The sequence below is a fragment of the Fukomys damarensis genome, unplaced genomic scaffold (genome assembly GCF_012274545.1).
Source record: "Fukomys damarensis isolate Sample0158 unplaced genomic scaffold, DMR_v1.0_HiC HiC_scaffold_38, whole genome shotgun sequence".
NCBI lineage: Eukaryota > Metazoa > Chordata > Mammalia > Rodentia > Bathyergidae > Fukomys > Fukomys damarensis.
The window spans coordinates 14,778,373-14,794,234 of record NW_022900950.1 but is presented as its reverse complement, the minus strand read 5'-3'; the positions used below and the strand labels follow the sequence as shown (position 1 = coordinate 14,794,234).

Below are 15,862 nucleotides of genomic sequence, written 5' to 3'. Positions count from 1 at the left end.
AGAGGGAAATGCTACATTTCATAAGCGAAAAAAAATTTCCTTCCTTGCCCAAATCCCCTCTAAGGACGTCATAGTATCGCATTCACCTTGCCCCCAACTAGCGCCCTCAGCTGGGGACTCCCAGCGTCACCCGCCCGCAGCCTAGAGCAACCGCGGCATTCACTGCTAGGAAACCGTTGCTAAGGCAACTCTCCTACGTCACAATCCCCGCCCGCCAAGCCCTATGGATTGACGGTCATTCTATCCAATAGTTAAGAAAGAAGGCACTTGAGGCCCCCCCTCCTCCTACTCCCTACCAATAGTGTGGTGCTCCCACTTTTCTCTGCCCACTGCTAAGCGGAAATTTTCTCTCGGGCTGTATTTTTTAAACCACTAGACCGCCCCCTTGGCGCTTGCGCAAACTGCTGACAAGGAAGCGGACGCGGTTTCTCCGGCGGGTTGTGTCCCGGTTCCAGCCAGAACCGCCCCAGCGGTGGGAACCCCGAGACTCAAGCCCCACCCTGGCAGAGGAGAAAGGCGTGAGGTTAGTAGCGAGTTGCTTCCTCAGACTGCTAACTCTAGTGAAGACACTGGGAGACTGTTTGCTTGTGTGACCTCTTGCGTTCCCGGAAAGGATGAGAATAGTCTGGTGGCCAGGGATGAGTTGGTCCAGCATCCGGCCGGAAGCACTGCCGAGGACTGTTCTCTCCGCGCGGTTAGACATTCCTCAGCTCCCGCTGTGCCCCGGCTTTTAGACATTTTTCTCCTGCTTGGACGGCAGGGATTCTGGCATAATAGGCACCTCAATTTCAGTGTAGGCGGGGGATAGGGCAGCCGGATGGTGGGAAGGGTGGAAAGGAAGAGGGCTTGAGGGCGGGAGGGTCTTGGAATACAGGAGAAGCTTCACTGAATAGGAGGGGACTTTTACACGTGATGTGGTATTGTAGAGGTAGGAATGAAGAGGTGATAGTGTTTTAAAACTTCTACTCTGCTTGTATATTAGGACCCCTTTCATGCCTCCTGCAATCCTACTCTAGAATAAATGCTTCAATTTCTAAGTATCATACTGGATTTTCCAACAGTGTTAAGAACAATATTAACTTTTGCCTAGGACTTTCTTTCCTTTATTTTCCTTATCTCTTTGAAGGTAGGGCAGAAACAATGTGCAAGGTACATTCTTGAAGCAGTCTTCCAAATCACGCTTTTTTAAAAATTTTTTATTAAATAATTGAGTTTATTGGTACATTTTAGGGATACAGTACAGTTACATTCATTATTGGAATCTTGTAGCTTTACATGATAGGTCTTGGTTCTCATTTTTTCCCCTTGTCCCTGCCCTCCCTTCCCCCCTCCTCCCCCCCCCATTTATTTACAACCACTTTATTTCCATCTTTTCATTTTCTCACATTTTTTTCTTTTCCCTTATTACCCTTCCCCTACCCGTCCCACCTTCCCTACACCTTTAGCCCCTTGCTTCCCATGTCACAATGTCAGTTATCTCATTAGGATTTTATGTACTGTTACAGTTTATTCACACCAGAGAAACTATTTGGTATTTATACATGTGTGACTTATTCATTTCACGTAGGAGTGTATCCTCACTCTTAATACATTAGTAAATGAATCATGACATATTTCCCAAAGCTCTTAGCCAGTCTTGTTCACGTTATATCTCAGGCAGATACCCAAACATTGTAATCGTTTAATCTCCTTAGGCTTCTGGGAAGTAGGTAACGCTGTCTTAAGATTAGAAGTGATTTTTCAGTAAAAGTTAAAATTATAGAAATTCAGGATATTTTATGAGTTAAGTAAAATGCTAAGTCATATAAGTATAGTGGTTTTTTAGCCTATTTGGCTCACCTGGAAAGTTGCTGTTGATCAGTGAACTTCATCTTTAACATTAATTTGAAAGGCATTTCTAAGACCTGGAAATGAATGCTGAGTACTAAGTGTATACCCAACTTAATTCCAGTTTCTAGTGGCAATTAGGAGGCTGAACAGTTAGCCTGTTTTTATATCACTATGATTTCAACTCATATTTATAATGTTCTCGAAGTATTTTAATGATAGGCTCAGATTCCAGTTTTTTTAAAGATGTACTCAGCCTTGAAAAATAGCAGTTACCAATATAGTTGTATAAATATTAAGCACATTGTCATTCTTAAATCTACCAAATTAATTAGATGTTTTCTACTTTACACTATGCCAACTACTGCTAGATGAATCTGAAAGGAGATGGTGTAGACTTAGAGTATAAAAGATTAGTAAAACATAGGAATTCACAGATTACTGGGGGAAACAGACACAAACATAAGGTTGCTACTGCTTTGGGAGCATGGAAAGGAAAGACTAGTTCCTGAAGCCTTGGAGGAAGCTATATCAAATTTGTGACATTTGCCTTATTTTGTTACAGATGTAGAGCTGAAGGAGGTGAAGAAAAGATAGGCTTTTCAATATAGAGGTAGCATGTACAAAGTGAAAATAAGTGGTGCATTCTGTGGTAAGTTTCATGGAATTCTTATGAAAAGGTAGAGGAGTCTGATAAATAAGGTTTTAGGTTATATAACACCTAGATTAAAATAAGCAAAGACTTTGCTTTCTAAGACAAATGAATGTTTTTGGCTATGTCTTATTACATTTATTTTGCTTTTTCAGAGATAATTCTGACAACCACATGAAGGAGGAACCCTCTGTAGAAGCAATTACAGAGCTTCAACTAAGGCAGTACCGAATAGGACTCACATCGACTCCAGAGGTAGTTGAAACTTGGATTCATGCTGGAGGAATACTACCAGTAGCATCCGTCTTCTCTTCTTTCTGTTTTGAACTTAAATTTAGGATTACAAATGTGGTGAAAAACATTGATTCATTCACTTAACAAATATTTATTGAGTGCCTCCTCTAGCATATTGGGCAGTATTCTAGTTACTTGGGTACCTCAGTGACTAAGATTGTCAACTGAAAATAGCATACCAACAGAGTGATAGTCCATAAATAATACATGACCTGTATGTTATTTTATAAGGTGATAAGCATTGCAGAAGAAAAGAGCAGATAAAGGGTATACAGAGAATAGAGGGTAAAGAACAGTTTGTGATATGAATAGGATGCTCAAGGTAGGCTTCGTTGAAAGGGAGATTTGAGAAAATATTTGGAGGAGGTGATGCAGTACATTTTTTGCAAAAGAGCATTCCAGGTAGCAGGAACCACTAAAACAGAAACACTAGTATAGGGAGCATGCCTTGCATGTCCCAGGTACAGAAAGGATGGGAAAGCAAAAAGTAGGAAAAGGAGGAGGTGTGTCAGGGAGAGGAACACATGAGGGCATTGTAAAGACTATGGTTTTTCACTTGGAGTGCATTGGGGACGTTTTGCAAGATTTTGGGCATTTTAGTGAAAGGATCTGGGTTTATTTTTGAAAGGGACTCCTGTGTCAGACGAAGACTGTATTCTGAGTTGTTTTTAAATAGTGAGATGATACACTACTGTATTGGGAATACACTGAAGATGAGCAGACTGTTGAGTGTGATGATGATTGGGTAAATCATCCTCGGAAAACTGATTTTTTTTATGCCACTCCTGAAAAGCATGTGTTGGTGCTCTAAGCCAAGTACCTTAACCAAGACTAGACATGATCATATGAAAAGAAAACTTCCTCTCATGTTAAAATCCCAATTAAATAGTCTGACTCTGCTCTTCCATTACATACTTTAAAAGTTAAAGCACTATTAAGCTAGCAAGTAGTAAAAACAGAACTGTTTGTGGAAACTTTGGCGTTGAAGCATAGCAGGACAAGAATGAGAATGTGTCAGTGCAGTACCAAGAATAGTTGCCAAAGGCACTTATCATCTTTGAAATTATCCATTTTACCATTCCCTTTATTGTTTTTGCCTTTTTATACTCAACCTTTTACAAGATGAGGAATTGTTTTCAGTTTTTATTTTATGTTCATTGTAGCTCATTGCAACCTCTTCAAAATAATAATTTAAGAGCTCTTCCAAAGTTTAGAATTCTAAGGCTTTATTTTTAAATTACTACCCAGACTTGGAATAGCCTCTTCAAGTACTGAAACAGATCTCTTTTGAATATTTATTTGGAATCAACTTTATGACTTTTGTAAATGAATTTTGTTTAAACAATTTCATGCCTTCTTTGTGAAATCTTGTAAATTCAATACAGACTAAATCTGAAATAGCCCATGACTTTTTCCCTTTTGCTCTAAATTCGTTCCCATTCATATAGAAATATCTTGTGCTAAGCATAACATAGACAGTAGACCATAAGCAAACTATGAACAAGTCTTAGAGCAGAGCGTTTGAAAGAAGGAAATGAAGTGGAAAATTCTAAGGAAGAGTAAAATACTGTCATACTGGGTAGTGAAGGCAACCAGGAGGTACTACTATATGGTACTTAATAACATAGACTTTAGAATCTGATGATTCTGGATTTTAGTCCATGCCCTTTTATTTACTAGCTATGAGAGTCTGTATATGTTACTTAAATATTGTGCTTCATTTTCTACATCACTAAAATAGGCTAATTATAGCACCTACCTCATCTCATTATTTTGAAGGCTATATTCTGTAATACATGTAAAGGGCCTTATATATAGTGAGTTCATATGTTAGAAATAAAAAAAAAAAAAAAGTCAGTTTTGTCATTTGAAACTTGTTCTTTCAACAAATAATTCTTGGAGCAGCTGGATGTCCATGAATACAAGAGAGGGGGGTACTTTTTGCCTTCTGCCATTTACAACAACTAGTTTAAGAAATTATAGACATACATGTAAGAAGAGCAAAGTTTTACTCATTTTTCGTGACTTAAAATCTTACTACATTCTGCAGTTATCAAAACAATATGATACCCACAAAAAATGAATACATAGACCAATGGAACTGAAATGAGAATCCAAAAAAGTTGAGGAAAAAGATACTCCCTTCAAGAAATGATGCCCAGAAAATTGTATATCAACATGCAAAAGAATGAAGTTAGAGCTCTGCCATACACTATATACAAAAATGACCCAAAATCCATCAACAAACCAAATATAAGAGATGAATTTATAAAACTCTTTGAATAAAACATTGAGTTAAATATGCATGACCTTGAATTTAGCAGTGGTTTCTAAGATATGACACCAAGAGCATGAACAATAACAACATAGATAAGTAAGACCAGCAAAATTAAAAATTTTTGCTCATCAAAGTGTAGGATCAAAAAAGTAGACGTTTTATTCTGCAGAATGACACAATGTATTAATTCCCCCTCAGTTTATGGGGGAATTGGTTCCAAGAGCCCCCATATATATCAAAATCCACTGGGTCATACGCTCCTTATATAAAATGGTGTAGTATTTGAGTGTATCCTACACACAGCCACGCATAAACTTAACTCATCTCTAAAATCACATAACTAATACTGTAAATAGTTGTTATGCTGCGTTATTTAAGGAATAGTAATAATATAAAAGAAGTCCATACATGTTCAGTACAGACGCAAGTTTTTTTCCCAAATATTTTCCATCCGTAGTTAATTGGATGGATCTCCTAAAAATGTGGAAATCACTGATACACAAGGGCTGACTGTTCTTTGATAAGGGTCTAACATGCAGAATATTATAAAAAGAACTCTTACAACTTGACAATAGCAAAACTAACAATCCAGTTTTTAAATGGACAATTTACTTGAATAAACATTTCTCGAAAGAAGATGTACAAATGAGTAGCAAACACATGGAAAGATTCTCAAGTACTAGTCATTAGTCACTAGGAAAATACATGTCAAAACCACAGAGCTATCACTTCACATCCATTAGGATGTCTATAATTTTACATAAACAATAGTAAATAAAGTACTTTTGACTGAATAGTGCCACCACACAGACATATAGAATTCATGTCCTCCCAGGATCTCAGAATATGATCTTATTTGAAAATAGTGTCTTTGTAGAAGTAATTAGTGATGAGATCACATTGGATTCGGGTGGGCCCTAAATCCAACAACTAGTGTCATGATTATAAAACAACCATTTGAAACAGAGGCAAGGATTAGAGTCACACAGTCCAAAGCCAAGGCAAGTCCTAAGAGGGAGCTCTTCCCTGCCAAAATCTTAATTTTTTCGGTTCTAGACTCCAGACCCATGAGAGCATAAATATGTATTGTTTTAAGCCTTCTAATACTTTGTAGTAATTTGGTGTACCAGCCCTAAGAAACTAATACAGCAAGGGTGTGGAGAAATTACCACCCTGGTACATTGCTGGTGGGAATGTTCAATTGCTATGGAAAAGTTTGGCAGTTCCTTAAAAAGTTAAACATAGAATTACCATATGACCCAACACTTTTCATTTCTGGGAGCTTTATATCCAAAAGAATTGAACTTTAAATCCAAAAGGTACTTAAACATGCACACACAAATGCTAAGCCACACAATTCCTTATGTTCAAAAGGCAAAACAACCCAAATGGTTATCATTGGATGAGTGGATATATAAAGTGTGATACACATGGTGCAGTATTATGCAACCACAGAAAAGGAATGGGGTACTGATACATACTATAGTGCAGATGAACCTCAAAAAACATTGTGCCAAATAAAAGACAAGAGGTCACATGATTCCAAAATACCAAGTATAGTTAACTGATGGAGACTGAAAGCAAATCGGTGATTGCCAGGGACTGGGAAAGAAGGGAACAGAGAGTGACTGTTCAATAGCTGAAGGGTTTTTGGTGTGGGAGTGAGGGAACATGATGACATGTTTTAGAAGAAGAGGTAGTAGTATAATATTGAATGTGCTAAATGCCCCTGAATTGTAGTTTAAAATGGTTAAGTTTATGTTAAATGAATTTTGCCCAATTTTTTAAAAGACTAAAACCATGACTTTTAAAGGAAACAGAATTTTTTTTTACATAAAAGTAGACAAAACTTTCCTAAATACACAGAAAACAATAACCAAGGAAAAGGTAAATGGCTTAGGTAAATAGACTGCTAGGCACTTTAAAGACCGTTTGAGGTTTGGGGTCATGATCCAAAAATGACACCACTGAACATGGTTGTGTGTGTGTGTTTGTGTGTGTGTGTGTGTGTGTGTGTGTGTGTGTGTGTATACACTTGCGCACATGTCTCAACTGCCCCAGTGGAAGCATGGGGTAGACAGTTGGAGTTCACCCAGACTAGTAGCTTTGCAGGGTGACTATAATGAAATAAAAGAGGGGTGCCAGGTATGGTGGCACATGCCTGTAATCCCAGCACTTGGGAGGCTGAGACAGGAGCATCACCATGATTCTAGGCAAGCCTGGGCTACATAGTGAGTTCAAGCCCAGCCTTAACTACATAGAGACCTTGTCTCAAAAAACAAAACAAAACAAAAACAAAACATTAAAGGGGCAAAAGACTACAAATGGATATTTGTGCAAGGAAATTTTTGTAATAATTGACCAGTGAAACTAAAACCAGGTGAGTAGGGAGTTGATGGTATAGAAAAGGTGAAGGATAGTAAAATGTGGCAAGATCAGAAAGTTACAAGACGTGATGGGTCTCAGGACTGTCGAAGTTGGGTCCTAGAGTATATTGTGATGCAGCACGTGATGCTATCTAGGAACATAGAACGGAAATTTTCACAAAGGAGAACTTGAAGCTCAGTCAAATCTAATACATAGTTTCCTAGGCTGTCCTAGATTTCCTCCCTGGTCCCAGAAAGCCTACAGGATCCTACCCTTGAGAAATAGTGCCCGCTGTTGATCTTGAAATGTATCGAGCTATGATGCTATTCTGTTTCAAGGATGAATTTAGGTATTACAGAAATTATCGGTGTTATGGCTGGTAGTAGGGGAAAAGCAAAAATCTTTCTTGTTTGCTTTTTAATATTTGAGATTTTTTAAAATTGTGGTTAAACATATGATTCAAAGAATCACGAAGTATTAGAGGCGAACAGACCATTGCATTATCTCTAACTTTGCTTCAGTACTTTGTGTAACAGGGAACTCATACCTCACAAGGCAGACTACTTTACTATGAATGGCATTTCAATTAGAGAACACCATGTTTAAAGCTTCTTTTTACTGAGTTACATAGTCTTTCTCTTATTTCCTATTCAATTTTGTTTCGTATAGTATATAGATTAATCCAGCTGCTCTTGAGCCTCCCTTTAAATAGCATTGTCCACTGGGCATGGTGGCACACACCTGTAATCCCAGCACTCGGGAGGCTGAGGCAGGAGAATCGCTGGGAGTTGGAGACCACCCTGGGCTGCATAGTGAGTTCCAGATCAATCTCAACTATATAGTGAGACCCTGTCTCAAAAAACAAAACAAAACAAAAAAATAGCACTCTCCTTCTCTTTGTAATATAATCAGCAATCAAATTCATCTTTGTCCCACCATCTGCTTCCATATTTCTTATCTAGGTAAGTGTAGGAGATTTTTAACTGACCTCTACCTCCAGCCTGCCACTCAGCCAGTTAGTCTTCTAAACTTGTAGTATTTTTATTGTTATTATTAAAACAAGCCCTTATAAACAGTATGTGCCAAGCACTGTTCTAAGCATTACATTCTTCATAATAACTCTATGAATCTACTATCTTCCCCATTTTAATATGTGGAAATTTAAGGTTAGAGTAGCCAGATAAGTTGCTGATGGGTACCCATGTAGGAAGCAGTAGAACTAAGGTCAAACCCAGACTTCTAGACTCAGAAGCACAAATTTTCAAGCCCCGTTTCAGGGGGTTTCTTAATCTTCTTAAAACAATTCAGTGGTCTCCATGACAGAATGTAAACTTCTTGACATAATAAACAATGCCCTTCATAATACAGCTCCTTTCCTCTTGTGAAGTATCCCCTACTGTTCCTCACTGTATTCTTTAGATTTGTATGATATCAAACTGCATCATCTCACACGATTCCCTCCTGCACGTATTACCCCTAGTACACTGTGTTTTTTTCACCTTCATCATGCTAATTCTTTCAAGTCCTTCAAGACTTATTCCAGGGGCTACCTTCTCTTGGAATCAGTACCTGTCCTGTACCCAAATCATTAAGATTATACTACATCCTTGCAAGTGAGCACATGTTTTTTTTTTTTTTTTTGGTGGTACCAGGGATCGAACTCAGGACCTTGCACTTGCAAGGCAGGTGCAGTGCCACTGAGCTAAATCTGCCCACAAGAGACCATATTTAATGGAAACTATACTTAAAGATAGGAGCCATATCTTACTTTTCTTTGTATATAGCATGTACAGCCATCAATCACACTGAATAAATTTCCAAGTTTTTATTTTATTTGCAGGTGATGACTCATGGTTATGGCTTGCAGGGTCATAAACAAAAGAAGGCACATGGGACTTCAGCAACTTTCTTTACTTGCAGAAACAGGAAGAACATTCCTAGGTCCAGTAAAATCATCAAAATTTATTACTGATGAAGAGTGTCATGGAAATGTATTAGTCAGTTCAACAGTAAGGCTTCTTGAAAGTTTAGATACGACCAGTGCTGTGGGGCAACTTCTCAATGAAGCAGTTCAAGCACAGAATGACACCTACAGGACTGGAACCACTACTCTTTTGTTTCTTGCTGGTGCATGGAGCAGTGCTGTTGAAGAATGTCTCCACCTGGGTGTCCCCATCGCGATAATAGTGTCAGTAATGTCAGAAGGCTTGAACTCTTGTAGTGAAGAGGTAGTTTCCCTTCAGGTACCTGTCCACAATATATTTGATCACATGGGCAGCACAAAGGCAATTTCTGAACTCAAGACAGTTAGTGTCAGTTTGGGTCCTTTTCTGCAAGACTCTTCAGGTGCTAGTTCAGTACAGGAAAAGCACGATCTCAAAGATGTTGCACCTCGATTCACCTTTTACAGTCTTTCTGGGAGACCTGTCAAATCATCTGAGTTCTTCAAACCTGATGCTAAAATTGAAGCAGGTGAAAACACATCACAAACTCTGAAAAGTAGTCTACATACAGACACCTGCTTCAGAAAATCTGTACTCGTCCATAGTAGGCATTTTAACAGGACAGATAATAATCAAGGGATACACAAGCCAGACAGATTTCAGGAACTCCATGGTGCCACTACTTTCCAAACTTACAGATGTAGTGATCTGGCTGAGTTGGCAGTGGGCTTGAGTCATGGAGATCACAGCAGCATGAAATTGGTAGAAGAAGCAGTCCAGCTGCAGTATCAGAATGCTTGTATGCAGCACGGCAACTGTACAGTGCCATTTGTGTTTGACATTTCAAGACTCATCACTTGCTCTCTGCCAGGCTTACCTGAAACCTTTTCTTGTGTTTGTCCAGGATATATCGTTCAGGTGTCAATAGCTTGCGCTGGTCTGATCAAGGAATTGGAGAATCGGCCCATCCGGGTAGTTCTCATTGAGGGTGACCTTACAGAGAGTTATCGCCACCTGGGATTTAATAAATCTACAACTATTAAAACGGTGCTAGGTAGTGTGAAGCTTCAAGAAGATAGCTCAGAAGAACTGTGGGCAAATCACATAATGCAACTGTTAATCCAGTTCAATGTGAATCTCATCCTGATAAAAGGAAATGTATCTGAACACTTGACTGAAAAATGTGTGCACAGTAAGCGGCTGGTTATTGGGTCAGTGGATGGCCATGTGATACAGGCTTTTGCAGAGGCCACAGGAGCAGTGCAAGTGGCCTATATCACACAAGTGAATGAAGACTGTGTGGGCAATGGGATCTCTGTGGCCTTCTGGAGAAACCCCTTGGAGGTTATAGATAGGAACAATAGAATCGCAGTGTTGTTAAAAACAGAAGGAATTAATTTGATTACAGCAGTGCTCACTAGCCCAGTCAGTGCGCAGATGCAAACCAAAGAAGATAGGTTCTGGACTTGTGCATACCGTGTGTATCACGCTCTAAAAGAAGAAAAGGTCTTCCTTGGAGGCAGTGCAGTTGAATTTTTGTGTCTTAGCCATCTTCATATTCTTGCTGAGCAGCCTCTGCAAAAAGGAGACCACACCTGTTTGGGATGGCTTCATCATACTTCCTCTTGGCTGGCTTCATCTCTGGAAATATACAGACCAACTGTGCTTAAGTACCTAGCAAGTGGATGGCACAAATACCTCTCAGCTCTCCTGTATAATACTGCCAGTTACTCATCAGAATTTGAAGCCAGCACGTTCATTCAGCATCATCTACACAGTGCTATAGGCTCTGGTTCTCCTTCATCTTATATCTTGAAAGAATATAGTAAACTAAATAGTGGAATTTTTAATTCAAGCATTTTGAATAAACTGGAGCAGTTTCCAAGAGTTTATGATGTTGTTACACCAAAGATTGAGGCATGGCGCCGAGCCTTGGATTTAGTACTCTTAGTGCTGCAAACAGACAGTGAAATTATTACTGGACTTGGACATGCACAGATAAATTCACAGAAATTAGAGGGGTTTTTATTTTTGTAATGTTATTGTCTATGTCTTTGGAAAATAATCTTTTGTAATAGATCATGCTAATAGTAAATTTATTAATAATATAGTCGTAGAGCCAAAAATGCTAGCTGCTTACCAAGAAGAAGAAAATTGATGTGTGTCAGTAACTGTGCAGGGTCTAAGAATATACCTTACTTGTAAACTAACAAATTAGCCTGTTGCTGTTTCATGGGATTCTACATAAGATGCATAATACATGTAGGTGAGAAGCATTAAATGCCTTTTATTACTCAATAGCAAAAGGTATTCCAGAGCTTTATGTTGGTTTTTGTTAATTTGTTGTTTTTCTGAGTACCACAGGGTCAATGAGAACCTACATACAGTGGATTGTGTTGGAGAGGAACCTTGAACTTGGGATATTCTCTGCTTTTTGATAAGCAGAAACAGTCCTGCTTCTTTGTCCAGCAGGAGCTGTTAACATACTTCAAGATGACTCGGTGTAAACATAGCATTGGACATAGATTGGATAAAGATGAATCAAGTCTTTGAATTCTTGGCATATCCAATTGGTATGTAAGGATGCTCAGACTCTGAGGTGGGTACCCTCTTCCAGCAGTCCATGTCATTTTTATTAGACTGGCGTTGGCAGGAGACCTAGTTGGAATAAGATCACTGAAAATACCTTTAGGAAACATATAGCTAGAGGTAGAGAATTTTTCCTACCACACTTAACTCTGGTAAGCAGAGAAGGCTACACAGGCTATATTTCATCGCTTCATTAGTAACAGCAGAGAGCACTGGATTAATGAAACTGAAAATGGATACTGGCCCATCCTACCTCCACAGATGTCCCTTCCTTTGATGGGATTCACAGAAATCCCTGTACGGGGGTTGAACATGGAGAAAAAGAATCCACTTAATGTCAAATAAACTAAGTATAAGCAAAGATGAAAACAGATTGCCTTAGTCCTCTGTGCTGCCATAATGAAATACCACACTGGGTAATTTAATAACAAAAATTTATCTCAGTTCGGGAAGCCTAGAAGTCCAAGATTATGATGCCACCATCCAATCTGAGCCTTCCTACTATGTCCTCAGTAGTGGAAGGTAGAAAGCCAAGAGAGTGTTAACCCTCTCTATAAGCCCCATTTATGGTGACATTAATCATTCCTACGTACCTCCCAAAAGGCCCCACCTCCCAACACTGTTATACTAGGGATTAACTCATGAGTTTCTGGAGGGGCTAAAAACATTCCAACTATAGCATAAGCCACACAGTATTACATAGGCAACTATACAGCAGATGAAAATTATGTTTAAAATGAATTAAATCATTTAGATTGAAGCTTTTTAAAAGCTGGCACAAGTTTAAAATGATACCAGAAATTAAATGGCAAAGAACAGGTTGTGAAATGAGAATTCATACAGCTTAGAAAAAGAAATGGGGTGATGTTGGCAAGAAACACTTTGGACTAAGTTATAGGTATAGAGGAACAAATAGGAAAATACAATCACACAGATAAGTTTCATTCCCGGAAACTCAGCAAAACACACAAACTCACAAACTTCCAAATTCCAACAGAGATCTTAATACCATTTTTCTTTTTAAATAACCAGACTTTACAAAGCATAACTGTCCTGTGTAAAGAAAGTGTGGGCCCAATCTAACATTAGAGCCACCCTCTGAAACTTGAAACCATTAAGTTTAGGGACAGTTCTTGGTTCACTGGTTCATACCATTGCTTTACTGTAAAAGCCTCAATTGAATGGAGGGAAGGCATTGGTGTAGTCCAGGGTCTGACAGAATGCAAGTGCTTTGATGTCTGTATACAATGCAGGGTTTCCATGATCATAGCTTTGCAGAACCACAGATTCTTGTCCAGATAGCAGGAAGTAATCATTAGAACTACTCCATACTAACGAACTCATACAAGTAGTGTAAACTGATAGGTAATTTCACATATTTGTAACAACTGACAAGACCAGGATACAGAGATATGAGCTAAGCCCAGAATTTTATTTGTGTAAGAATTTCTTTAGAAAGCTAGGAATATTGTTTATTAGGGCTGGAATCAAATCTATGGGGCTCCTCTGATAGAACCACTGGTTACTCCTCCGGAGCTCCATTAGCCAGGAAGGAGAACTCTGGTCAGCTCTGTCATACATTATTCAGACCTACAGACCTGCCCCTTGGGAGCTATGCTACATAGTCCCCTTGAATGACTTACAGCTTTTATTTGGGAGACATCTTCCCCAAAGCGACATATTCATTCATTTCATGTTTTTTAGTCTCAGAGAATAGTGTTATCTCCCGGTTCTGAGAGCAGTGGATTGTAGTCTCCTGTGGACCATCCAAAGGAACACTATTCTATGATAGATGAAAGACAAGAAACTATCAATTTCCAAGATTCTGGACTTAGATTTAAGACAATTTTGTTCAAATTCTGCCTTCTCTGCCCCCATGTGACCTTGCACAAATCACTTAAACTTTTTAAACATTCTGAAAGTAGTTTGGAGATTTCAATGATGTGATATACCTAACTCAATAAATGTAAACTGGATGCTCATGTCTAGGTAAGTGAGTTTTTTTGGGACATCATTATAAAACATTTTTTGAGCTTTGCAGTTTTAGTGACTCTCCTTTCCATCCTCCTACTCATTTCTGCTTTACAGTCATTAGAAATAATATTCCATAAAAAAGGCTATGTCCCTTCTTGGGAGATAAGAGCAATCAGAAAACAAAGTACTAAACATGATTTATCCAATTTATTTAGGTGACTGGAGAAGATAAAAACCCAGGCAGTGGAGGAAAATATTGACAAAGCTTAACCCTTTTGAAGACTTGCTAGGCTCCTGTGGCTTCTTCCACAGAGTAGCAGGCTACCTTCTACCTCTAGGGTTTCCAAGCCCAACCCAAACTAGGGAGGCTGAGGAATCAGAAGCAGATGAGTATAAATCCAGTACTCCAGTGACCCTGCCCTGATTATTGTCTCTGTCATCTGTACAAATGCTGCTGCTAGGTTCTTACTGTAACTTACCCGCCTTACTTTGGTATTGTGTTTACACAGAGTAGTACTTCTCAACCCTAACATCCTAAGAAAGTATCTGGGGAACTTTTAAGAAGTACTCATGCCTGGACAGCAATGACAGATATTAGTTTAATTAGTCTAAGGTCAGGGTCTTTTCATACTTTATAATATACAGTAGTTTTATACTTTTATGACTATTTTATAAAAGTTTAATTCACATTAATAACAATACATTGAATTGTTTAAACAAGTATACTTTGGATTTTGTTTCAGTATCATATTTAAGCAATCTTTCTTAACCCAGTTTGTAAAGATCATTCTTCTATTCATATGAGAATATGTTTCACTTTCAATAGAGTACATGTTATTAGGATGCAATGTATGGATTAAAGTTCATCTTTTTGCACAGGAAGAAAAAAGTCTGTAAATACTTCTCAAGTGAGTCTTTAAAAATCTATTCTTTTGTTATTTTACCTGTAGCCACTTAGTAATATATTATTGTGGGTCTTTTAAAATTGTTTCAGATTGACTCCTGGGATTGCAAAATGTTGGCAGTCATGCCAAAATGCATAGGCTAGTGGCTTTCCATACAGGCTCCTAGATCATATTGTATAAGCTCCTATCCTGTATTTTATCCTTGGCCGATTTTATTGCATGTTCTGGTACCTCCATTCTTTCTAAGTACCTTATTGCCTAATAGTCGGATTCCATTCCTTTTTGTTTTTAACTGTGGATGCTTTTTTCTCTTCATTAATTTACATTTCTACCCTGCGATATTTGAACACATTCATCCTTTAATCCTTCCCATTACTTTTCAAGAAAACTTTTAGAGGAAAGTGGTCCTTTGTTTTGGTCCTTTTGTTTCCCTCACACACTGATGTAACCATTATTAGTATTAATATTGTAGATATGACTTTCCAAGATTCCTTCTTTATGTATGGATACAGATATGTTTGTATCATCCAAAAGTGGGATCATCAAACACACTGCTATCTATTGTATTTGTCAATTAATATATTAATTTTCTCAATATCATTAAAGTTCAGCAAAACAGTTTCAATGGTATCAATATTCCAAGACAGTAATCTACTATAATTTGTTTACCACAGGTCCCATCAGATATGTAGGTCAACTCAAGCTTGGAAACTATTATTAATAAGACAATCATAAACATATTTGGAACTTAATTTTTTCATGAATGTTTCCTTTGGATAAATTCTGAGAAATAGATTCTAAGTCAACAGGTAAATGGACAGTATTAAGCCTTCCTGATGTATTTTTGCTCTATTATTTTTCAAAATGCTTTACCAAAAATAAGTCTAATTTCTCCAACTTTTTTCAGCCCTAAATGTTATCATTTAAGTTTAATTTGACCAATTTGGGTGAAAATTCTATTTTATTTTACTTATTTATAAGAATTATTTATTATTAGTGAGTAAGAAAACTGATCTTTTTTTTTTTTTTTTTT

The 15,862-nt window shown here is 38.0% G+C and overlaps 1 protein-coding gene across 4 annotated transcripts in view; it reads left to right on the top strand.

The window, feature by feature from the left end:
• Window positions 1-211: 211 nt before the first annotated feature.
• Window positions 212-15,862, top strand: part of Bbs12 (Bardet-Biedl syndrome 12) — a 57,624-nt gene continuing 41,973 nt past the window's right edge. Inside the window, exons 1-4 of one of the 4 annotated variants that reach the window (XM_033759964.1) lie at window positions 212-523; window positions 2,635-2,734; window positions 9,286-11,960; window positions 14,751-15,638. In XM_033759964.1, the coding sequence (XP_033615855.1) occupies window positions 9,308-11,398 (2,091 nt within the window). In that variant the 5' untranslated portion in view covers window positions 212-523; window positions 2,635-2,734; window positions 9,286-9,307 and the 3' untranslated portion in view covers window positions 11,399-11,960; window positions 14,751-15,638. The other 3 variants (XM_033759962.1, XM_033759963.1, XM_010611164.3) reach the window with 3 other exon arrangements.